This window comes from Sorex araneus, chromosome 5, assembly GCF_027595985.1.
Source record: "Sorex araneus isolate mSorAra2 chromosome 5, mSorAra2.pri, whole genome shotgun sequence".
NCBI lineage: Eukaryota > Metazoa > Chordata > Mammalia > Eulipotyphla > Soricidae > Sorex > Sorex araneus.
In genome coordinates this window covers 93,110,893-93,133,295 of record NC_073306.1, presented here as the reverse complement: position 1 = coordinate 93,133,295, position 22,403 = coordinate 93,110,893, and the positions used below count along the sequence as shown (strand labels likewise).

General features: G+C 40.1%; 1 protein-coding gene across 1 annotated transcript in view; it reads right to left on the bottom strand.

Annotated features, from left to right (window-relative positions):
• Positions 1-22,403, bottom strand: part of CASQ2 (calsequestrin 2) — a 74,522-nt gene that overhangs the window by 31,581 nt on the left and 20,538 nt on the right. Inside the window, exons 2-5 of the mRNA XM_004616231.2 lie at positions 18,907-18,991; positions 16,101-16,201; positions 14,657-14,768; positions 5,970-6,043 (exon numbers count right to left, since the gene is read on the bottom strand). Coding sequence (XP_004616288.2) covers positions 5,970-6,043; positions 14,657-14,768; positions 16,101-16,201; positions 18,907-18,991 — 372 coding nt within the window. The remainder of the gene's footprint in view (positions 1-5,969; positions 6,044-14,656; positions 14,769-16,100; positions 16,202-18,906; positions 18,992-22,403) is intronic.

Genomic DNA, 22,403 nt, shown 5'->3' with positions numbered 1-22,403 from the left:
AAAAACTGAACAAGTCCAGGCAATGAGTTACTTCATGCCTTACAAAAGAACAATTAAAATAGGTTTTGCCAAGGACTTTTCATGTCAAGACAAAAGAACTACAGACTACACAGCCTGTTTTCTCTCCCATTTGCATATGTACGAATTTTGATACAAGTGTTCTACAAGTTAGCAAGTCATTTCTATCTTGTCAAATGAAATAGCTTCAGTGGTTTTAGGCCTTCTCAATGCTTCTCCTTTCCATCAAGTGCTAGTCAGAGAACAGTAGAGGGGTTATTTGAATCCACGTTTCTGCAGCTAATTTCCCTCTCTTTTCCCTAGTTATTCCAGAGTATTGGCCTCCCTGAGGACCACTCGATGGTATTAGTGCCAAGCCTATGCCAAGAAGAATCTTTCCAGAAAGCCCACTGAATATGCAAGATCTTGGGTCCTAACAGAATTCTAAAATATTCCAAAAACCTCCTGATCGGACACCAATATGAACAATGGCTCAAAATACAGATGTCTAAGTCTATATCAGCAGCCCTATTGTTTCTTTCTCTTTATCATCATCCAACTCACACATTGATCTGTTTGCTTCCCTGTTTTCTTCGTCTCTTCTCATATTTTCACCCCTTCTCCCCCATTAAATTAAATTATACAAGGGCAGGGACCTGCACTGTCTTGATAGTTTGTCCCTGGTATGGGGAAGAAGGGCTAGAATGAGTGAAATTCTCGGTAAGTGTCTTTCCAATTTTCAGAAGTACAGCTCTTCCCTGCATCTTCTGCTGGATAGCTTCTTCCTGGATACCCTAATATTTTCAGTAGAATCCAATCTATGCTGTTTTAGATGGCCTGAAACTTGCATTCTGTTATTCCTGAGCCTTCTCTCATCCTTCTCACCTTTCTGCTCCTCAGTGACTGAACCCCCTTGTCATCTCAATCCCTGCTGTGGATGTTTTCCCATTTGGGGGCTTTCTCAGCTCCTGACAATCCCCATTTCAAACCTCTTCAAAACACCTCCCCTTCTCCAGGCTACTCTGGGACTCTCTGGGGTGTCATGCCTCCCACCTCTTTTACTCTAGCCCCCTCTGCTGGACACCATTAGGTGTCTTCTGCATGCCATCCTTCCTGTTGGGCCCAATCATCTCCAGAGGGCACAACCCTTTCTCCAACTGATGGCTGCAAGTTCTTAAGTTCTAAGTGAGTTTTCTTGGTGGGACTGCTCTTGATCCACACAGAGATAGTGTCTTTGTCTCTTTAAATGCCCTGAATTCCTACAGTAAGCAGAACCACCCATGGCTCAGTGTAAGCTTATAACCCAACCTCATCTTCTTCATGTGACACTGGTACGGTTGGTCTGGGAGGCATGTCTGTGGACAGACATTACAGTTAACTCGGCATTAGACCATCATACCAAGAACTAATGCTTTACTGCATCACCCGGCTTGTCTGCCTGACTCATGAATCCCTACCCAAGAGCCACCTGAGCCACCTCTGTCCATCATTATCAAACATCAGTTTCAGGTTCACTGTATCTCCTTTCCTGTGTCTACTCTTCCCTGCTGACACGCGCCACGCCTGCCCCCTTCCATGCTTAAAGGGTTGTTTGTTAACAGAGTTGTGGTTTATTCACATTCATTCAATGCTCCTAGTGTGCTTGATGCAGGCTAAGTCTTTTACATATATTGATTTAGAGCCCTGACTTTGAAGTCAGGTTGACCTGAGATTATATCAGGCTTCATTGGTCACTAAGTATATAACCATGAGTTGTCACCTAGTCTTTTGGTACCTGGGTTTCACTTTTTGTAGACTGAGAATATTAATTCATTCTTTATGGGGTATTGAAAAGATTAATTAAAAAATATGCACTTATCTTTGCACAGGTACCCTGGAGATGCTCAGTGACTAAAGACTCAAAAGACCCCGAGTTTGGTTCTTAGTGCTTTCCACATGTGTCTGCTTTGCAGCTGAGACTCCTTGCTCACAGGGAAGTCCAGCCAGGTGGACTGGACAAGTGCAGCAACGGGGGTGTGTGAACTCTGGAGAACTCTGCAGTTACAGAATATGTCAGCTTGGAGGTCTGGAGTGTCACCCCTTGTGAGCATGTGTGTGAGTGCCACAATGACCCCTGGTGACAAGACAAATAGACTAGTATGAGTGAGCACACAGTGAATGAGTGTGACCGCCCTTCATCCCCCCAGCACCACATGACCCTGCAATGAACCCGACCCTGCAATGAACCCTGCAATGAATGAATATGCGCCTCTGGGTCAGAGCCATAGGACAGCAGAGAAGGCACTTGCCTCGCACACTGCTGACCCGAGTTCTACCCCTAGCATCCCATATGGTTCCCCAAGGATCTCCAGGAGTTAGCCCTATGTGCAGAGCCAGGAATAAGCCCTGCACACCAGTTGGGGTGTGGCCCCCCAAACAAAAGCAAAGTAGAATATTCCCCCTTGAGAATGGAGTGTGAGCACCACAACTAGATGTGCCACCTCTGGCAAACAGCACCATCAGCTGTATCAGACTTCCAGTAATGGACACAATATCAACAACAGAAGGAAGCAAAGTAGAAAATCTCAGTACAATGTCTGTGCACCAAATGTTTATTATAAGTAACAGTTTCTATTCTTTTGGGAATCCTTCTTTGAAGGGTCCACACCTAGAGGTGCCCAGGGGCTACCTGCAGATGGTTCAATGCTCAAGGATCTCTCCAGCAGTGCTCAGGGGCCATCTGACAGTGAGGACCGATACTGGGCTTCCTACATGCAGTCCAGCCCACAGACTGAGCTATCACATCAGACCTCTTTTTGGTATTCTGGCTTTGTACTTTAAAAAAAACACACCAAAAAACTGATTGAGGCTCTATGTTCGTCATTGCACTTAGTACAATAGCCAAGATATGGAAACAACCCAAATGTTCAACTATGAATGAATGGATCTTTTTGGTATTCTTGCTCAAGATCCTTTCCTATTTTAATCCAACTAATTAAGGAAAACCTCCTTTAGTATATAGATAACTCTTCTATTAGAGTCTTCTATTGGGTCCAAGGGAAGGTTCACATCCATGGAAGTGTTTCAGATATCCACGGAGTGATGCAATCTCATTTCATCATACTCCTTCCTACTGCAGAATCACAGACATCCTGTTTGTTTGTTTTCCCAAAAAATATTGGACTCATGATACAGATGCCATGGGTGCCCATCACACCTCTCTTTTCTCTCCTAGGCCTCTCTTCAGTTTTTACTTAAATTTGTTCAAGACTCAGTGTTTCCTAAACTTATTTGTTCTAGCAAATAAGGTGATTTGGGACTTTTTAATTGCTATATTGGAGGTGCTATATGTATGTTGGTGGGAGGATATGCAAGGAACTGCATGTATGATATTTATATATAGTGTGAAATTGGTGTGTCATGCAAGTCTAATTTTTAGCTGACCATGCAACCATACCCTCTGAATTTTAAAGGCAGGTCCAGAGTCTCTACTTAACTGTGTGTCACAGAGGAAAGGGCATGATTTGGGGCACAGGTTGTCCTATTTGGGATCTCAGTACTATGATGAACAAGCTGGAGACCTTGAATGTTTCTTACCCTTTGCAAATATTTTTGTTTTATCTATGAATTCAGAGCCTGGCAAGCTACTCGTGATGTATTTGATATGCCAAAAACAGTAACAACAACGTACTCTTTGTGTTCCTGGAGCGAGCAGACACCATTGGGCTACACTAGCACGCAACAGGGACAAATGAAGATGTTGCTGGCGTCTGCTTGAGCAAATGGATAAACAACTAAAGAACGGGAAATCAGTGATACAGTGATCTATTAATTGGGAGTTGTTTAAAGGATTAAAGATAGAATAAATGCGGTCTGTCAAATAATACCTATCACACATTGGCCATTGATAACTATTTTAATAGTATCAGAGTGGAGTGCACTGACCACAAAGACTCCATATCAACCAAACATTGATTCAAGGTCCCCATATGGCTACTTCTTTTTGGAGTATAGTTGTGCATGCCACATCCTGCAAATGGAGAGCAATTGAATATAAATAAGAAAATACTGATGGTTCCTAAATATGTAATTAACTTTTGGATACATCTGAGGCTTCCCAAGATCAGCGCTACTCACATCCCATATCTCTAATCCTAACCTACTAGCAAAAGAAGTGTGCAAGCAAGAGAGGGGGAGGATGGCTTTCTAAAGAAAACGGCATGGCCACTGAGACAGTGTCCCAGCATACCAGGTGCTCACACTCTGCTCTTGTCTCAGGTGACTGAGTGGGCTTTGACTCTAAGAGTAACAGAAAAACTTTGTTACCCTCTAGATTTTCCTTTCATTGAAAATTGATGCACTTTGTCCAAGGAAGAGATACGACAAATGGCCAAAAGGCACATGAAAAAATGCTCTGCATCACTAATCATCAGGGAGATGCAGATCAAAACAACCATGAGATACCATCTCACACTGCAGAGAATGGCACACATCCAAAAGAACAAAAACAACTGCTGTTGGAGAGGATGTGGGGAGAAAGGGACCCTTCTACACTGCTGGTGGGAATGCAGTCTGGTTCAGCCCCTTTGGAAAACAATATCGACGCTCCTCAAAAAATTAGAAATTGAGATCCAGCAATACCACTTCCAGGAATATATCCCGGAGAAGCAAAAAAGTATAATCGAAATGACATCTGCACTTATTTGTTCATCGCAGCACTGTTTATAATAGCCAGAATCTGGAAAAAACCCGAGTGCCCGAGGACAGACGACTGGTTAAAGAAACTTTGGTACATTTATACAATGGGATACTATGCAGCTGTTAGAAAAAATGAAGTCATGAACTTTGCATACAAATAGGTCAACATGGAAAGTATCATGGTAAGTGAAATGAGTCAGAAAGAGAGAGATAGACATAGAAAGATTGCACTCATCTGTGGAATATAAAATAACAGAGTAGGAGACTAATACCCAAGAATAGTAGTATATAATATCAGGAGGTTGACTCCATAGCTTGGAAGTTGTCCTCACATGCTGGGGGAAAGTCATACCAAATGGAGAAGAAAACACCAAGTAAATTGATTGGAGATCCCGCGTGGTAAGGGAAATGCACGCTGAAAGTGGACTAGTGACCGAACATGATGGCCACTCAACACCCCTATTGCAGACCACAACACCCAAAAGGAGAGAAAGAGAACAAATTGGAATGCCCTGCCACAGAGGTGGGGTGGGGAGGGGTGGGGGGGATGGGATTGGGGGGTGGGAGGGATACTGGGTTCATTGGTGGTGGAGAACGGACACTGGTGGAGGGATGGGCTCCCGAACACTGCATGAGGGAAAAAAAAAAAGCACGAAATGTAACTGTACCCTCACTGTGACTCACTAATTAAAAAATAAAAAAAAATTGCACTCCTCTGTGGAATATAAAATAACAGAGTAGGAGACTAATACCCAAGAATATTAGTATATAGTACCAGGAGGTTGGCTCCATGGCTTGGAAGCAGGCCTCACATGCTGTGGGAAAGGCAGCCCAGATAGAGAAGGTAAAGTAAAATGTGATTGGAGAGCCCGCGTGGGAAGGGAGATACATGCTGACAGTAGACTAGAGACCAAACATGATGGACACTCAATACCCCTATTGCAAACCACAACACCGAAAAGGTGTTCATTGGTGGTGGAGAATGGACACTGGTGGAGGGATGGGCTGCTGAACACTGTATGAGGAAAACACAAGCATGAAAATGTGTAAATCTATAACTATACCCTCACGGTGACTCACTTAATTAAAAAACAAAAATTAAAAAAAAAAAGAAAAGTGATGCACTACCATATGTTTTGGCTTTGGGGAAAAGTGGTAATGGTTGAGGATGACTAATACTTGTTGCTAAAGGAAAATAAAAAATAGTAGTACATTCAAACTTTAATCTGTAATACCTAGAAAAGTGGTCAAATTGAGAGAAAAGTATCAAAGCCAAAATGTCATTAAGAACTTACCCCTTTGTCAAATGTAGCAAAAAATTTGATGTAAGGTTGGAAATGTTCAGCTGCTTCTTCAAAAGCCTTGTAATCTAAGAGGAAAGATGAAAAGACATTTTTAAGGTGGACAATGCAGACAACTCTATTTTTAGATGATGCAGACAAAGTAGGATGTAAATTTACCATGACTAGATTATTTATTTAGTAATTTATTTATTTGCATCATGTAATACTAGGTAAATTAGTGGTTTTCTCTGAGAAGTTTGAATTGATGGCATTCATTCATTCAAAGGAATTATTAATACATTTTTTACATTATTTGGAATTGGTATATCAAAGGGTGGAAAAGTAAAGAAAATTTGAATTTGAACCATATTCGAACCAATTCAACTCACTGCTAGTTCTAAATGGGTCCTCCATAGATGATGCAGCTGTGGTGTAGGTGAGTGCCAAGGCCGAAGGCAGTCCACCTTCCCCAACACTGGTTTCCAAAATCACAGACATATTTTAAGCTACTCAGCCATGGACTTCTCTTGAGAAGTCAGTTTTTCTTGAGATTTTATTCTGGTGTTTGAAAAGAATTAAACCTTTGCTTGATCCTGTCCCCAGCATGTGTCCAAACCTGCTAGGCTCATGAGATTACAGGGGTATGCTATTGTTGTGCCTTTCTACACCTAGATGGCAACTCAGTAAAGAAATTGTTATTAAAGCTTAACTGTGACCATGGCACTGGTTATTCTCCAGATATTCCCTTAAAGAATCACATATACAGGTGAGAATCTATGATCAGTGGTGGAGGTCTTGTCTTTCATTTCCCACATTTTGAAAAGACTCAGCATGGAATGTTATGTTTTCTTTGATAGAGATTACACAAGTGAGAGAGGACATAAAAATATATGAGACTCTGTGCACACTAATATGCATTCACATGAACCCAGTCTCATAAAAGCAAGAGGGGTGTCACATAATAGTTAATATATCTTGAGAGTTGGGTTAGAAAATGGGTGGGGGTGAAGATAATGACTGAGATTTGGAGAATGAATACAAGAAGGAGGGAGAGAATAAAATGTGGGATGGTTATAGCAATGCCTAAGCTATTTACATTTATCAAAATCAGGGATAGGAAACTTTGATCTGTCAAGAACATTTTTGGAGCTGGAGAGATTAGTAAGCAGGCAGGGTGCTTGCCTTACATGTGGCCAACCAGTGTTCAGTCCACAGTACCTCCTGTGGTCCCTCAAGCCTCACCAGGAGTGATCCCTGAACTCAGACCAGAAGCAAGCCCTATTGGCTGTGGCCCAAAATAAAATAAACAAAGAGAGAAACATATGGGTATTAATATAATCATATAGGCAGATGGGCCACAGGAAGCTGATGAGAAACATACATGCCTGTCCAGTCATGTGCCAGGGCCAGACCACCCTTGGCAATACTGATCTAACCCAAGACCAGAATCTTCTGTTCCACAATTCCCTCACCCATCTTGTTCCTGATGATTTTTTCACACCTTCCTGAACTTCCACCTTGACGGAAAAACTTTTTGAGGGCTTTGTTAGGAGAACTTTGTTCTTCAGAGAAACAGCAATTGATTCTCTTAAGATGGGAGTGAAGCAAGCTCTCCCCCTAGGCTGAATCATTAAAATGTGCTGCCAAAAGCCTTGTCTTGACCAAAGAGCTTTGATTGCTTGCATACTTGATTTGGTCTTCTGCACCATCTAATGTCCTTTTGTGCTTTAAGTCCTATTTTGATACGGACCAGCTCCTTCTTAGATCCTTCCAGTTTGAATCTAGTTACTTGATTCTGAAAAACAGACTTCCACAAAATGTTCAAAAAGGTCTCACAAGCTATCAAGAAAAGACTTTTCCTGGACACGACACTTTGGCATATTTCAAGCTAAGGTTAGTTGAGGCCCTGTGGGCTTCAAAAGAAACTGTTGCTGTTATCTTAACAACCTAAAAGAATGAAGATTACCTAGACTCAGGGTCAATTCCAGAAATAACTTGCTATTGGAGAAATCCAGTTCTGTGTGGCAGACCAAATATGTACCGAGAGAGCACCTGAATTTTCTGAGTCATCTCTCCACCCTATTATTGATATTCTAGACCCCTATTCTATTAGCTTAAGGATCAAATCTGTGATATGTCCTATTAACTCTAGAACTTATAGTCAACAAATTATCTGTATATACATGATTTGTTCTTTTTTTTCACCCACTAACTTGTCTGATAATAATTTGTTTGCTGGACCAGTCTGGGAAAACTTAGAGGGGTAAGGGGAATTTCCCTCTCTGCCTATATGGAGTTTCTTTTCCTACCTGTAACAAATTCTTCAATAGACAGACTTCCTTCTCCAGATAACAGCAGACTTATTTTGTATTCTCTCCACTTTCTTCTCCATCTCTCAAGGTTTTCAAATTGGATAATGGCCCCTTAGTTCCACATTATTCCCAATTAATATTCCTCATGCTAGCTGTGCTCTGTCAGGTGGTTGTAATCACTATCTTGACATTAGTGTCTATAGCTACATGCTCGAGTTGGATATGAATCTTTGCCTGCAATCTTCTTGGAAGCTTCTAGGTTTTTCCAGGTCTTTAGTTTGGTATCAAATCTTGGGGTCCTTCTCTCCCTATCTTTATTCTAGTGTTTCTGTGCTTTAAATACTTCCCATTCCCCCCTGACTTTGTTCTTACTCTATGGAAAAGTGTGGTCTCATTTGCAAAGCCAACGCCTTCTATGCCATTAAACCTTCTTGATCAATCTTCAACTTCAATAAAACCAGGATTCTCAACAACCACTTTTCTGGATTCCCTACCTTCTGCTAAATCCCCTCATTCACCAATTGGTCCTTTGTTCTAAGGTACAAAGAAATATACAACCAGTTATGGATACTTTGCCACAAACTATGGTGGCTTCTAAACACACAATTCCTATCTTAAGGGGAAAATAGGTTTAAATGTTTCATAGCTTAGATGAATACAAATAAATAAAATAAGATAAAAATACAACAAACAACTGATCAAACCAATAAACCATCAAGTGTTTTGCTTTTGTTTCTTAAAAAACCTCCATACAGAATGTGATCACATCAAAACCATCTTAAAGATTAGTGAGTCTTCAAATTTGGGAACAAATGTAGCCAATTGTACTATTTAAAAACAAAACAAAAGAAAACTGGAGAGAATGTTCTTGGAATCACAATTTGCCTTACAAAGAAGCAATTCAAACTGTTGGAGATGAAAGAAAGAAGTGCTTGCACATTGCAGACTAGATTTTAGAGTCAGTACCACACTGAGTTCTTTGTGAAAAAATGTCAAAGTCAAGTAATAATGATTCATTTAAAAATCAATTCTATGAACTTTTCTGCAGGTATGAATTTCACAAAAAAATTACTATAAAAAAAGATGATGCCCTTCACCCTTCCCCTTTAAGCTTTAGATTAAAAAACGGTGTTCCAAAGAACAGTCTCTGCTATTTCCCACGAAGGTAGGCTAACTGTCCAAGGAGAAACTTACTGGCACTCTATGAAGTCAGAGCAGAATTGGAAAAAATCACAAGTTATACCCACTTTGAAAACATTTGTGAAGGATAATTACTGACTTCAAAATATGTCAGATTCTGCTTAGCACCTGAAAGAAATTAATTGAAACTTGCCACAACCACATAAAAAATTCATTTAAAAACAGCAATTCAACTTTAAAAAGTAAACTGAAATGGCTCACAAGTAATTTGCTTTCTTTAGTTATTTTTGCTGTGTTGCTTTATTGAAAGTTATTTAAACTCTTAGGGAACATTTGCATGATGAGTAGAGTAATACTTCCTGCAGAAATGATTATACTCTTATAATGTGTAATGTTAGAATTTTCAATTGGATTTGTATTCTGTTCAACTTACTATAAGAATATTAACAGTACATTTTCAATGAAAAGGAAGCAAATGCTATTATATTGAAAAACTGGTCACATTTTAAATGACAATTGCAAGATTAGATGACCTGTATTCTGTTCAATGGCATGAAAAGTCTGATCATCAATCAACGTATAAGCTTTGAACATTGGAATTGCAGAGCCAGTTCACAAGACTTCAATCCTGGGTCAGAGATAGCTCAATGGGCTGAGTGCATGCTTTTCAAATGGGAAGCCCAGATTTGATCTCTGGCACTGCATACTCCCTTGATTCACCCCTGAACACAGCCTGGAGTAGCCTCTAAACACCGCAGGCACAACCTCTCTAGAAGCCCCCAAAATGAATTGCTTGTTTTCCTGTTATTTACTACAGTTCACAAATGGAAGCAAAGCCTCTCATCATCATTGATTTTCAAAAGTTTAAAGAGGAGCTGGAGCAGATGCTTTGTATGCAAGAGACCTAGGTTTGGCCCTGGCGCCACACTGGACACAGAGCTGGGAGTAACCTACTAGAATTTCTGGGTGTGATTCCCTAAAAGTATTTAGAGAGATTATTTAAAACCTTGGTCAGGAATTTCATGTTGCTCTTTCTTTTTTGTGTGTTGGAGGTTGGGTTGGGTCAGACATGGAGGTTCTCAGGGGTTATTCCTGGCTCTGTGTTCAGGGCTCATCCCTGGCAGGGCTTAGGGCACCATATTTAGTTACAGGGATTGAACTGAGGATGGCTTCATGAAGGGAAAGTGCCTTAACCCCTTTACTGTCACCCTACACATTACTTTTATAAACATAAAAGCAAATATCAAAAGCTATAATCTTAGAAACAAGCACGGTATTCTTATCTCAAATCTCAAGATATTAGAGATTCATAAATAAATCTCAAAAGAGATTCACAAGCTGCAGACATGCCCCCAGACCCTGGTCCAGGCTGAGTCTCATACCCAGGTCACCATGGAGGGGGGTGGTGAGCCTACCACCCACCCAAACAGAGGCCAGTTCCAAAAACTTTCATAATCCAATCACGACCAAGCTCATGGCTGGATTCCACAGGCTCAGAACGAGCCTCATCCAGGAATAAATCTGTTGAAAAACAGATATGTGGGCTTTGTGATGGAAATTTCCAGGCTCTCACAGAGTTGGAGATGGGTGACCTCCCTCCATCTCCCTGTTCCTCCAGAGCCTGGCAGTCATGCTCATGAACTGTGTCTAGCACCATATAAGCTTATTAACCAGTCACTATCCAGAGACTCATAAATAAATCTTGAAAAAAGATCGACAGGTTGCAGAGATGCTTCCGGACCCAAAGTCACCATCCAGTTAAAAAATAACCTCCAGCTTATCACCCCATTCAAAACTTTAGAATTCCTGGAGTGCACAGCTCTCATACGCTACACCACTGATATACTAGGACTAGCACACCACATTAGGATGGATGTAAAAGGCAACCAGTCTCAATTAAGAAGATATTAACACACAAGGCTTATGCTGTAACATGTTAGTAATTTCTTAAACAAGAGCTTAGTGGCTCCAGGGTGAGATACAACCTTCACACACTTCCTTCTAAGGAAATATTTTCTGATTATTTTTAGTGAACTATTCATAACAAACAATACAAAATAAATTATTTAGGGCAGGCTTTGGTGGTGGCTGGGAAAATGGGAAATAATGGTGGTGGAAAGGTGTAATGGTGGTGGCATTGGAATTGGAATATTGAATGTAATGAATCATCGTGAACAACTTTATAATAAATAAAATTTAATCATCATTATCATCATCATCATCATCATCATCATCATCCCGTTGATCATCAAATTTCTCTAGCGGTTTCAGTAACGTCTCCTAAGATTCTAGAAGCTTCTCTCTACTTTAAAAATTTGAAAACAATAAAAATACAAAAATAAAAATCTGAAGATATTTTAAAGGAAGTTCCTCCATGCAATAATTGACATCTTCCCTAATACCTAGTTTATTATAATTATATAGATAAAACATATAGATTATAATTATATAGATAAAACAAAACGTGGTTTGCTCTTATTGGTTTGCTAAACCCAAAAACCTTTCCATTTACTCCAAGCACCTCCAAGCAGGATCACATTTTCTGTGTGTGTGTCTTGTCCTGACAAAGTCTGTGAAGCTCTGAAAGTATAGTCCAACAGCTTACATATATGAGCTCAAGGTCAGGCTCCTGGGATTTAAATCTTTGTTGTACATTTATTTACCAGTTAGGTGATACTGAGTCGGGAGATACAGCCTTTCTGTTCTTCATTCCCTTGCAATTGAATGCTACTATCAACAGTAATTGCCTGAGGAGAAAATGAAATACAGACATCTACCAAAACTCCCAGTAGCAATGCACAGGTTGCTACTGAAAGGAACTAGAATTGTTAGTAGTTTAGGAAGGGAAGGCAGGAATTGGAAGATTTTCTTTTCTCTCTCTCTCATGGCCTGGCCTATGACCTTCTCAGATACTCTATGCTGAACAAGAGGAGAGAGATACAGAAGTAAGTGGTAACTAACTTAAGAGCAGGAGCAGAAAAGGTTAAAGGGAAATAAAAATATAAATATCTCTTCTTACTGATCCCCATGGTTCCTTCTCTTTTCAGCCTTCAATAAAGAAAAGGGTTCTGAAACTCCCTCTGTTGTTTTCCACAAAGAAAGGCTAACTGTCCGAGAAGAATTTTTATTAAGTTTATTAAGAGTAGAAGTGAGGGAAGGTAGTTCAAACAGTGTGCATGCTTTGTGCTGGAAGCCTGAGTTCAATTTCTGGCAGCACATGATCCCTGAGCACTGAGCTGGGAGTAGCCTCTGAGCATGGCTTAAAACAAAACAAAGCAAACAACAAAAAAGTAGTAGTAAATCCTTTAGAGTAGTCAGTTTCTGTATAGAAATGTGAAAACTAAAATAAAGTCTCCTTAAGAAGAACTGGCACAAATCTCCACAGTAACCACCCTCCCTCAGCATACGCTTTAGGAGATGAATAGAGACTTTTATGTAGCATAAAGGAGACGGTTCAGATAGGAAGACAGAATGTTTGTGAGTGATGAGGTGACTAAAGATGCCGGTTGGTAGGAGGAGTAAAAAAATAGCTTCATAACTATTTTTAAAATATGTTAGAATCTCCAGAAATATTCATAAACTGCTTCCCCTTTCCCAGCTAAATATGAATTTTAATCAGTAGAACTAGGAAGAAAATACATTTTCATATGTATACTCTGTTTATAAATATAGAGATGTGTCACATTTGCATCTTTAGCTTCAATATTTCATGAAAATGAAACTCTGAGCTAATGTACGAGGTCTCTGAGACATCCATATTCTGTCACTCGATACTTGTTCAGTGAACTGAGCAAAATTAAACATACCCTTGCTCAGATCCCATTTTTTCTTTTCTTCAAGCAGCCCTTATATGAACCTCCACATGTATGAATGTTGCTAGATTCTCATTTGTAGTTATGCACACTCCCTCTCTTGCCCTCACTCCAAGGCTGACACTAGAGGAAAAGCTCAACTCATTAACTCTCACTGCTGAAGCAGTTTCTTTCTTTATTTTTTTTTTATTTTATTGAATCACCATGTGGAAAGTTACAAAGTTCTAAGGCTTATGTCTCAGTTATACAATATTCAAACACCCATCCCTTCACCAGTTCCCATATTCCACCACCAAAAACCCAAGTCTACCTCCCGCCCCCGCCCCCCCACCCCCAACTGCATAACTGATGAATTTCACTTCATTTTCTCTTTACCTTGATTACATTCCGTATTTCAACACAAAACTCACTAGTGTTGTTGGAGTTTTCCCCCAAGAAAGACAGCCCTACTGCCAAGGAAGCATTTGATAATTAGTTTTCCATTGCTTAGAATGAAGAGATATGTAGTCCCACTAAACATGTACTCAAGGCACTAGAGAGAGTATAGGGCTTAAAGCATATGCCATGCATGCAGCTGAGCCTGACCAAATCCTCATCATCACAAGGTCCCCTGAGCATCACTACATGCAACCCTGGAGGCCTAGTGATAGAGTGACCTGGGTAATTCCTGGCACCACAGGGCCTGAGCAGCCCTGCACCCCCAGGTCCCTACATTTGAACCTCTGGCTGGTGATTGAGACTCATCTGGAGGGACCCCTAGACCTTCTGAGCACTAATTGGGAGACCGAAACAAGACAAGGCAAAACAAAAGCTACTCAAGTAGTTGACCCTTCTGTTTTCTTCTCTCTTTCTAACTCTTCCAGATCCCCACTCACCAACTTTCGTCCCTAATTGGGTTATGATGATGCTTTTATGTATTCTCGTGTCCACCCCAGAATGCTGACCACAAAGCATTCAAAAGGAACACACAGCCCGTGATGTGGTTGTGCTATCACTGCAGGCAGCCTTAGAGGTCAGTAATTGCCATATTATGCCAATGCCACTGCTGCTGAGCCTGTCCCTCCCAAAATTTTCCTCTACTGCTATCTAAGTGACCAGGAGGATGTCCGAATTGTGACTGTGGGAGCTACCAAAAGTGGGGCACCTGTCCATGTGAGGGGAGAATCCAACTGGAAGGTGAGGAGGGGAAAGAGTGAAGGAAGGGATTTCCCTCCCCCATAAGACACTTGCCCTCTGCAAGGCAAGAGGATTTGGTCCAACCTTCACAGCTTTTCAGCTCTCCTGTTTCGTATGATTTCTGGACAGGGTAGAGAGAAGACAATCCCTTTACTGAACCCATGGCAGGTTGTGCTATTAACTTTAGAGATAAATTAATTCTACTGTTGGTAGTCTAGCTTTTAGAAGGGCTGACTGACAGAGTCTATGAACAACTTACATTCAGAGTCTTCACTCTTGAAAAAGCCGATGAGTTTGATCCGATCCTCAATACGTTCAAAGGCTTGGACTTCCAGTTTGTTGTTGATGACCTCCACGGGATCTTCAATTAGCTAGAATGTTACACACACACACACACACACACACACACACACACACACATATGCACACACACATCAACAAAACATTGTTTCAAATAAGGAAATCAGGCCCCAAGGAAGAGAGCCTGGGAGGAAAGTTGAGGACTTTGCCCTGAGCCTCAGCATCGTCCCACCCAGGGGGGGGGGCAGTCTTTAGAAAAACTGACCCTAATTCCAGAAGATGGCTGATTGCTTGAGGGAAGTGAGGGGTGTAATTCTATTTCTCTTGAAAATATTGTTTTAGCAATAATTCAAGTTAACTATGGCCAGTGAATTTCCAGGACAGTTTAGCTAAAGATTTTGGGAACAGTGTCTCCTTTGAAGAGCGCAATGGGAGATCTCCTTTTTATTAGATAAGGAACTATATGGTATCAACTCGTTTTGATGGTTGTCTTATAATTAACGGAAAAAGACAAAGTCAGTCAAACAAACTCATGTGATTTACAGAGAAAAATGGAGGGTAGAGCCGTTATTTGATTAAGTCCCCAATCTGTCTTTACTCTGATCTCCCATTTATGTGGGTCAGTCACATCACTCACTGCTTAGCATGGAGTCTGGTTTGTTTCTTTTACTGAAAGACATTGTGGAACTATTGAAGCTGGGAAGGGCCTGCTGGTCTGGTGTTGATTTCAATTGTTTTAAGGTGCACATTCAGACAGGTCATGAGTACCAAACACTCATGGGTACTTTTTGTAGGAGGTGACCTGACTCTTCCAGATTTAGAAGCTGTTGGGAAGCCTTGGCAACTGGGGACTTGCTAGCAGATAAGCAATCATAAGCATTGCTGTTCTTTTATCTATTCAGGAATCTGTGTTCAAAAACACTAGTCTTCACAGCTGCTATTTTATACTGTTGTCTGGCATTTGTTCCTGTCTTTGCCTGAACATATGGATCTGAGGCTATGATTCTTCACTGCCAAAAGAAAGTGTGATACTGGGGGCTCATTAATCTTGCTTCTCCTTTATTCTGCTCTGAGGGGGATATCTCTCCCTACTCAACATCAGGCAATCATCCATGTCTCTCTCACTCTCCACAGTTCTTCTTCAGCAGCATGGAAATGAAACCAGGAAATTTTTAAAAAACATTGATGTAAACTTAATGAATGAACTACAGGGCCCTAATGTGTGACCCTCTGGTCCAAAGTGATCTAAGGGTCAATTTTCTAGTAGGAAGAGATTATTTTTTGCTTTTTGTAAAGTCCAAGAAATGAATCTTAGAGCAGATCAGTTTACAGTGTATTTTGACTTCCCTCTGTATTTGATCCCCGAGAGCTCTGTGCAGGGTCAACTGTGCATAGATGCTTACGTCCAAGAGAAACTCCACCAAGACATCAGCTGCAAATTCACCATCAAACTCAATTGTGCGATCACCCTTCAGAACATACAGGCTTCCTTCTTCATCAAAACCTGTAGAAACAAAGTATTACTGGATAAAGTCATCTTCATGGAGGGTCAACCAATGTGTTGACTAACATCAGACTTAGGGTGAGTGTGGGGTTGGGATCAACAGAACAAGCATATTAACCTTAGGATGAGTTCTCTTGAAAATGCTCACCTGAAAAGTCTCCCCAAAAGGAAGCATCAAGGTTCAACTATTCTACATGAACGTTAACCTAAAATAAAAACATATTCACTATCTAATCATGACTTTAGTTTGTTTGTTAGACTAAAGGAGCAATATGCCAGGAGGGCTTGAAGCCAGAAATATCTGATGACAATGGAACACTGGGGCATAGCAGCCAGCACCCTTGCTGTTGGATTTGGCTCTGAGAAAAGTCAGTTGGGAAGTTATTGCAATAGTTTAGGCAAAATCTGATGGAGACCAGACTTGAGTCATTGGAAGAGAGAGTGAAGATTGTTCCCAAGAGACAACTGCACTGTGGACTCCAGGGGCACTGCCAGAAAGAAGCCCCAATCCTTCAGGCTGAGATTGAGGAAAGGCTTATTACTGAGCAAGCCCATCCAAACCTCCAAACCTCCAAGTGAAGAATATACATGGGTCTATTCTTTTGAAGATATGCCTAGTGTGAACTACCTAAATTTTCAGATTGCTAGAACACTGGAATTTTCCTTAAACTAAATTTACTATGAATTTTCTCATTATGGTTAAAGGAAGATCAGGGAGATAGCTCTGGGGTCAGAGGTGCATGCAAGACATGGTCAAGGCCTGAGCTGTATCACCAGTAACCTACAGTCCCCCCCCCTGAGAACCAGTGAGTATGGTTCTGGTATGTATTGAACTGACCAGCACAGGTGCTTAAGTGTTGCTGGGGGAGACTCTGGGCACCATGAGTATTGTTTTGAAGGACCCAAAAATAAATTAAATAAGTCATTATATAAAATAAACCATGGGAAATGAGAAGACTAGAAAATCAGTTTCTAGGGAGATGACAGCTCTTTAGTTGCTTTTGATTAGGGAAGACTTGAATATACTTTGCTATCCTACTGAATGGGCAAAATTGTCTTAATTTGTCTCTAAGGAAAGTTGTACCTCCAAACATTCTTAACAATTCATTATCAGTTTATAGTCATGAATTCTTCCATGTGTCCAACCTAAATATTTTCTGTCATTTAAATACTAAAAAATAATAAAACCAGCTAAAACTAAATAGACTGGTCATCCTGAAAATGAAAAACAAAAGCCAAAAAGCCTAGCTGTTTGTAATTTCCTAGGATAATGAAATGTAGTTGGGTGTGAAGGTTCTACCACCACTAATCTTTGTTCCTTCTCTGTGCATACTACTCCAAATCCAATTAACCTTTCATAAAAAGTCCTGTCATAACCTTCTTCTCTTTTTCAGTAGCCATTCTTCACTGACATGCTGAAAATGCAGAGTTGGCAGTACATGTGTATGGGTGTTGAAAAACTAGGGGAGTTATCTATAGTCTCTCTCCTTAGGATACATGTCACTGTCATCACCGTCATCCCGTTGATCATCGATTTGCTCAAATGGACACCAGTAACGTCTCCATTCGTCCTAGCCCTGAGATTTTAGCAGCTCTCTCTTTTTTAAAAAATTTTTATTTTTTTTTATTAATGAGTCACCGTGAGGGTGCAGTTACAGAGTTTTGTGCCTGTGTTACAATCATACAATACTCGAATACCCATCCCTCCACCAGTGCCCATTCTCCTCCATCGATGGCCCCAGGGTCCCTCCTTCCCCCCGCCCATGATATCCACCACCTCCCCGGCATCCGCCCCCCGTGACAGGGAATTCCTTAGTGTTCTCTCTCTCCTTTTGGGTGTTATGTTTTGAATGGAGATACTGGGTAGCTATCATGTTCAATCTATAGTCTAGCAGCCTCTCTTTACTCGTTCTTCCCAATAGTGCCGCATTGGAGTCTCTTTCAGGGTAAGGGGAATGGGCCTATCATTGTTACTGTATTTGGCATATAGAATATGCCACGGAGAGCTTGCCAGGCTCTGCGGTGCAGGCAGGATGCTCTCGGTACCTTGCCAGGTTCTCTGAGAGGGAGAACTAGGCTATAAGAGGTTGCACAACTGTGAATATTAGAGGTATAAATTCTTAAAGTGCACATGCATTTAAGCATAGCATATTAATGAAAGAGACTATACCTTGTTTCTGTAATTACTTAAATAATATACTTCTAAATTGCTTCTGTCCAGCTAGACCTGAGTCTTAGATTTTTTAAGCCCCCAGAATCCCTACATAGTTACCTCTAGTGCTATCTTTATTTAGCATAAGTAACTGACTTATTTAGTCAAAAGATAAGGGAGTGATGATAGGTGATGGAAGAAGAGATTTGTTCTCTTTCAAAGATCAATATGGCAGAGAGATTGAGATGTTGACCTTTTCAGCCTGAGATCTGAAAATAAAGGTTTGACTTTTCAGAATTAGTTTCTTGAGGAAGGAATACACTTCTTTGTACTGGTACAGATATACTTGATGATTAATGTGAAATCATTCGTTAATGTGAAATATTCAAACCAATATTTATTTGTGTGAGACCCTTCCTTAATCCAAGACTTAGGTCATCAAAATCATTTTATATTTATTTAAAAACAAGCAACTAAGATGCCAAAACCATCAAAACATTTTTCCCAAAAATAATTTATATTTTACTGTTATATCTCAGAAATTCACACTCACCCAGTTTTTTGGCGAGCTTGGCCTCCTTCTTGGCATCCACCATCACAAAGCCTATGTCTTTATGTTCCAGAACCTGAGCCACAAGCTAAAGGAATAGACACGTAGAGAGTAAGTGAGCTGAGGGCAGAAAATTGGCAGAAAATATCAGCACACAACATTCAGATGGACCAGTCTTCTATTACTCTGAACCAATGAAAGCAGCTGGATGGAGAATCCATGTTTAACATCTCATAACAGGGATTATTCAGCAGGATGTTTAGAACCAAGGGGAGAATTGTAAGAAGATTGAACTTCAGATATAAAATTTGAAAGTATATACCCACTGTCAAGTATATGACTACTGTCATATATTATCCTATGCCTTCAGGGTTTGCTTTCATGTGAAAGATGGCGTTAGTTTGCTTTCATGTGAAGGATAAACTCTCAAAAGTGCAAGAAAAAAACCTCTCAAAAGTGCAATTTTTAGTTCGTACAGTGACTGCATTTTCGTTTTTAAGAAGAGCACAAATTATTTTTTAGAGTAACTGTACCACTTTACATTCTTACCAGCGATGTGCTGATGAGTAATCCAGTTCTTTAGCATTTTTGCCAATTTTGGGTTGTTGTCTTTATTTTGCACTGTATTCATTCTAATAAATTTATAGTGATATCTTATTATGGTTTTAATTTGCAATTTCCAAATACAAATTCTGATTTTCATGTACTTATTTGCTATCTGCATTTTCTCTTCCATGAACTATCTAGCCCTGACTTTTTTTTAAATTTTTTAAATTTTATTGAATCACCATGAGATAGTTGCAACCTTTCATGTTTGGGTTACAATCTCACAATGATCAAACACCCATCCCTCTACCAGTGCACATTCCCCACCACCAATAGGTATACCCCCTCTTTCCTACCCTCCCCCTGCCTCTATGGCAGACAATATTCCCCATACTCTCTCTCTACTTTTGTAGCCCTGACTTCTGACTAGTGTCTAAATGTATTTTTTTCTGTTGGATTCTGACATTATTTGATACCCTTCCTTGGTTAGAGATGTACAATGAACACTTTCACAAAACACTTTCTCCTACTCTAAGGCTTATCTTTTCATTATCTTAATAGTGATGATAAATGTTTTCATTGTATTATTTCATAGGACAAAAGTTTTGAATTTTAAGTTCAATTTATCAATTAAAAAAATTATGCATTAGGGGCTGTAGTGATAGTACAGCTGGTAGTCAGACCTGAGTTCTATTCCCAGCATCCTATATGATCCCCTAGGCACCGCCAGGAGCAATTCCTGAGTGCAGAGCTAGGAGTAACCCCTATGCATCACCAGATATGACCCAAGAAGCAAAAAAAAATTATTCATTGTATTTTTGATGTTGAATCAAAGACATTTGCTAGCCCTAAATACTAGAATTTTTCTCAATTTTTAATAAAAATTTTACTTTTTGCATTTAAGTCTATATCCACTTTGAGTTAAATTTTGTAAAAGATGTGAAATATATATTGCAATTCCTTCCCACCCCACAATCTAATTATTTCATATCATTTATTAGAAAGACCAACTTTTCCCTTGGAATTGCTTTTGTGTCTGTCAAAAGTCAGTTGACATAATTGTGATGTCTTATTTCTAGTTTCATTATTTTGGCCCACCTGTGTCTGTCCCTCCAGTAGTGAAAGTGGTTTGACTGGCAGTGAATCCTTCTTTCCCAAAATTGCTTTAGCCAATTTTTGTTTATATTTCCTTAACAGCCAGGTTAATCTTGTCTATATTTATCCAAAAGATTGCTAGGATTTTGATAGGATTTGCATATAATCTTTAAAACTGTATAGAAACTTGAAGAAATTGACATATTTACCAGGTTCTATCTCTCAATTCATGGAAATGGTATGTCTCTGGACTGGAGCAATAGCACAGCAGGTAGGGCGTTTGCCTTGCATGTGGCCTACCTGGGTTTGATTACTCTGTCCCTCTTGGAGAGCCCGGCAAGCTACCGAGAATATCCCGCCCACACGGCAGATCCTGGCAAGTTACCCGTGGCATATTTGATATGCCAAAAACAGTAACAACAAGTCTCACAATGGAGATGTTACTGGTGTCCACTCGAGCAAATCGATGAACAATGGGATGACAGTGATACAGTGCTACAGTGCTCTTCTCACTGACCAGTGTTTTATCCCCCTTCCAATCTGTTTTTGTTGTTATTGTCCTCAATGCAGTGTGCTAGGAGGGGCAAACGTTGCTTCAGTACTCTAGTACTGGTTCACATATTAGGTTTTGGTGCTTTTAAACTTGGTTCTGGTCCAACTGAGCTGTTACATAGCTGGTTCCAGTGCTCACACATTGGGCTGCACCTCCATGATGGTAACTCACTTGCTGGTGTTGTTGCGGATCACATGGGCCAAGTGGAGATTGGACTAGGTGAAGGAGGTTAGTCCTGGAAACCAAGTTTGCAGCCTCGTGCATGAAGAAAGATGCTCTCCCACTGATCTACATCTCTAGGCCCAGTAATTGTGGTTCTTAGAATATGGATTTCATCCTTGTTTTGTTAGACTTAAATTTAATGTAAGATTAAAATGTAAGTACTTAACTAAGCATTTATTTTAAATAATATGTGACGCCAGAGATTGAGCCAAGGTCAGTCACATGCAAAGCAAGCACCTTAACTGCTGTACTATCTCTCCAGTCTGTTCTTAGAGGGTTTGATGTATAAAAAACATGTCATATGCAAATAGTAACTCTTTATTATTTCTTTTCTAGTAATTACGCTATTTATTTCCTTGGTTTTCTTATTGTATTGGCAAGACTTAACAATACCACTTTTACCTAAAGGAGGTAAAAGTGTATATGTCTTCTTGATCATTACACATCTTCTTCTTGATCATCTAGCATTTTTCCTTCTCAAATCTATCACATAGTTATGTCACATGTTTTAGGATTTCTGTTTTCTTGTGATTAAACCTGAGTTTATTTGACTGTTCCACTTACACAATGAATTCCCCTAATTACTCCTATAAATTGTTTTTTTTTGCTTCTTTTTGTTTCTATCTCTTCCTTTATTTGCTCCCCTTATATTTCTTCATCTGTTCTAATCTGTCTGGAACTGTCTGCCTGTTCACTCTTCCTTCCCTGATCTTGTATTCTTTCCTATTTCTTTCTCTCTAAGTCTTAACCTTTCATCTAACACTAAGGATATTGCAAAAGAACAAAAGCAACCGCTGTTGGAGAGGATGTGGGGAGAAAGGGACCCTTCTACACTGCTGGTGGGAATGCTGACTGGTTCAGCCCTTTTGGAAAACAATATGGACGATTCTCAAAAAATTAGATATTGAGTTCCCATTTGACCCAGCAATACCACTGCTGGGAATATATCCCAGAGAAGCAAAAAAGTATAGTCGAAATGACATCGGCACTTATATGTTCACTGCAGCACTGTTTACAATAGCCAGAATCTGGAAAAAACCTGAGTGTCCTAGAACAGATGACTGGTTGAAGAAACTTTGGTACA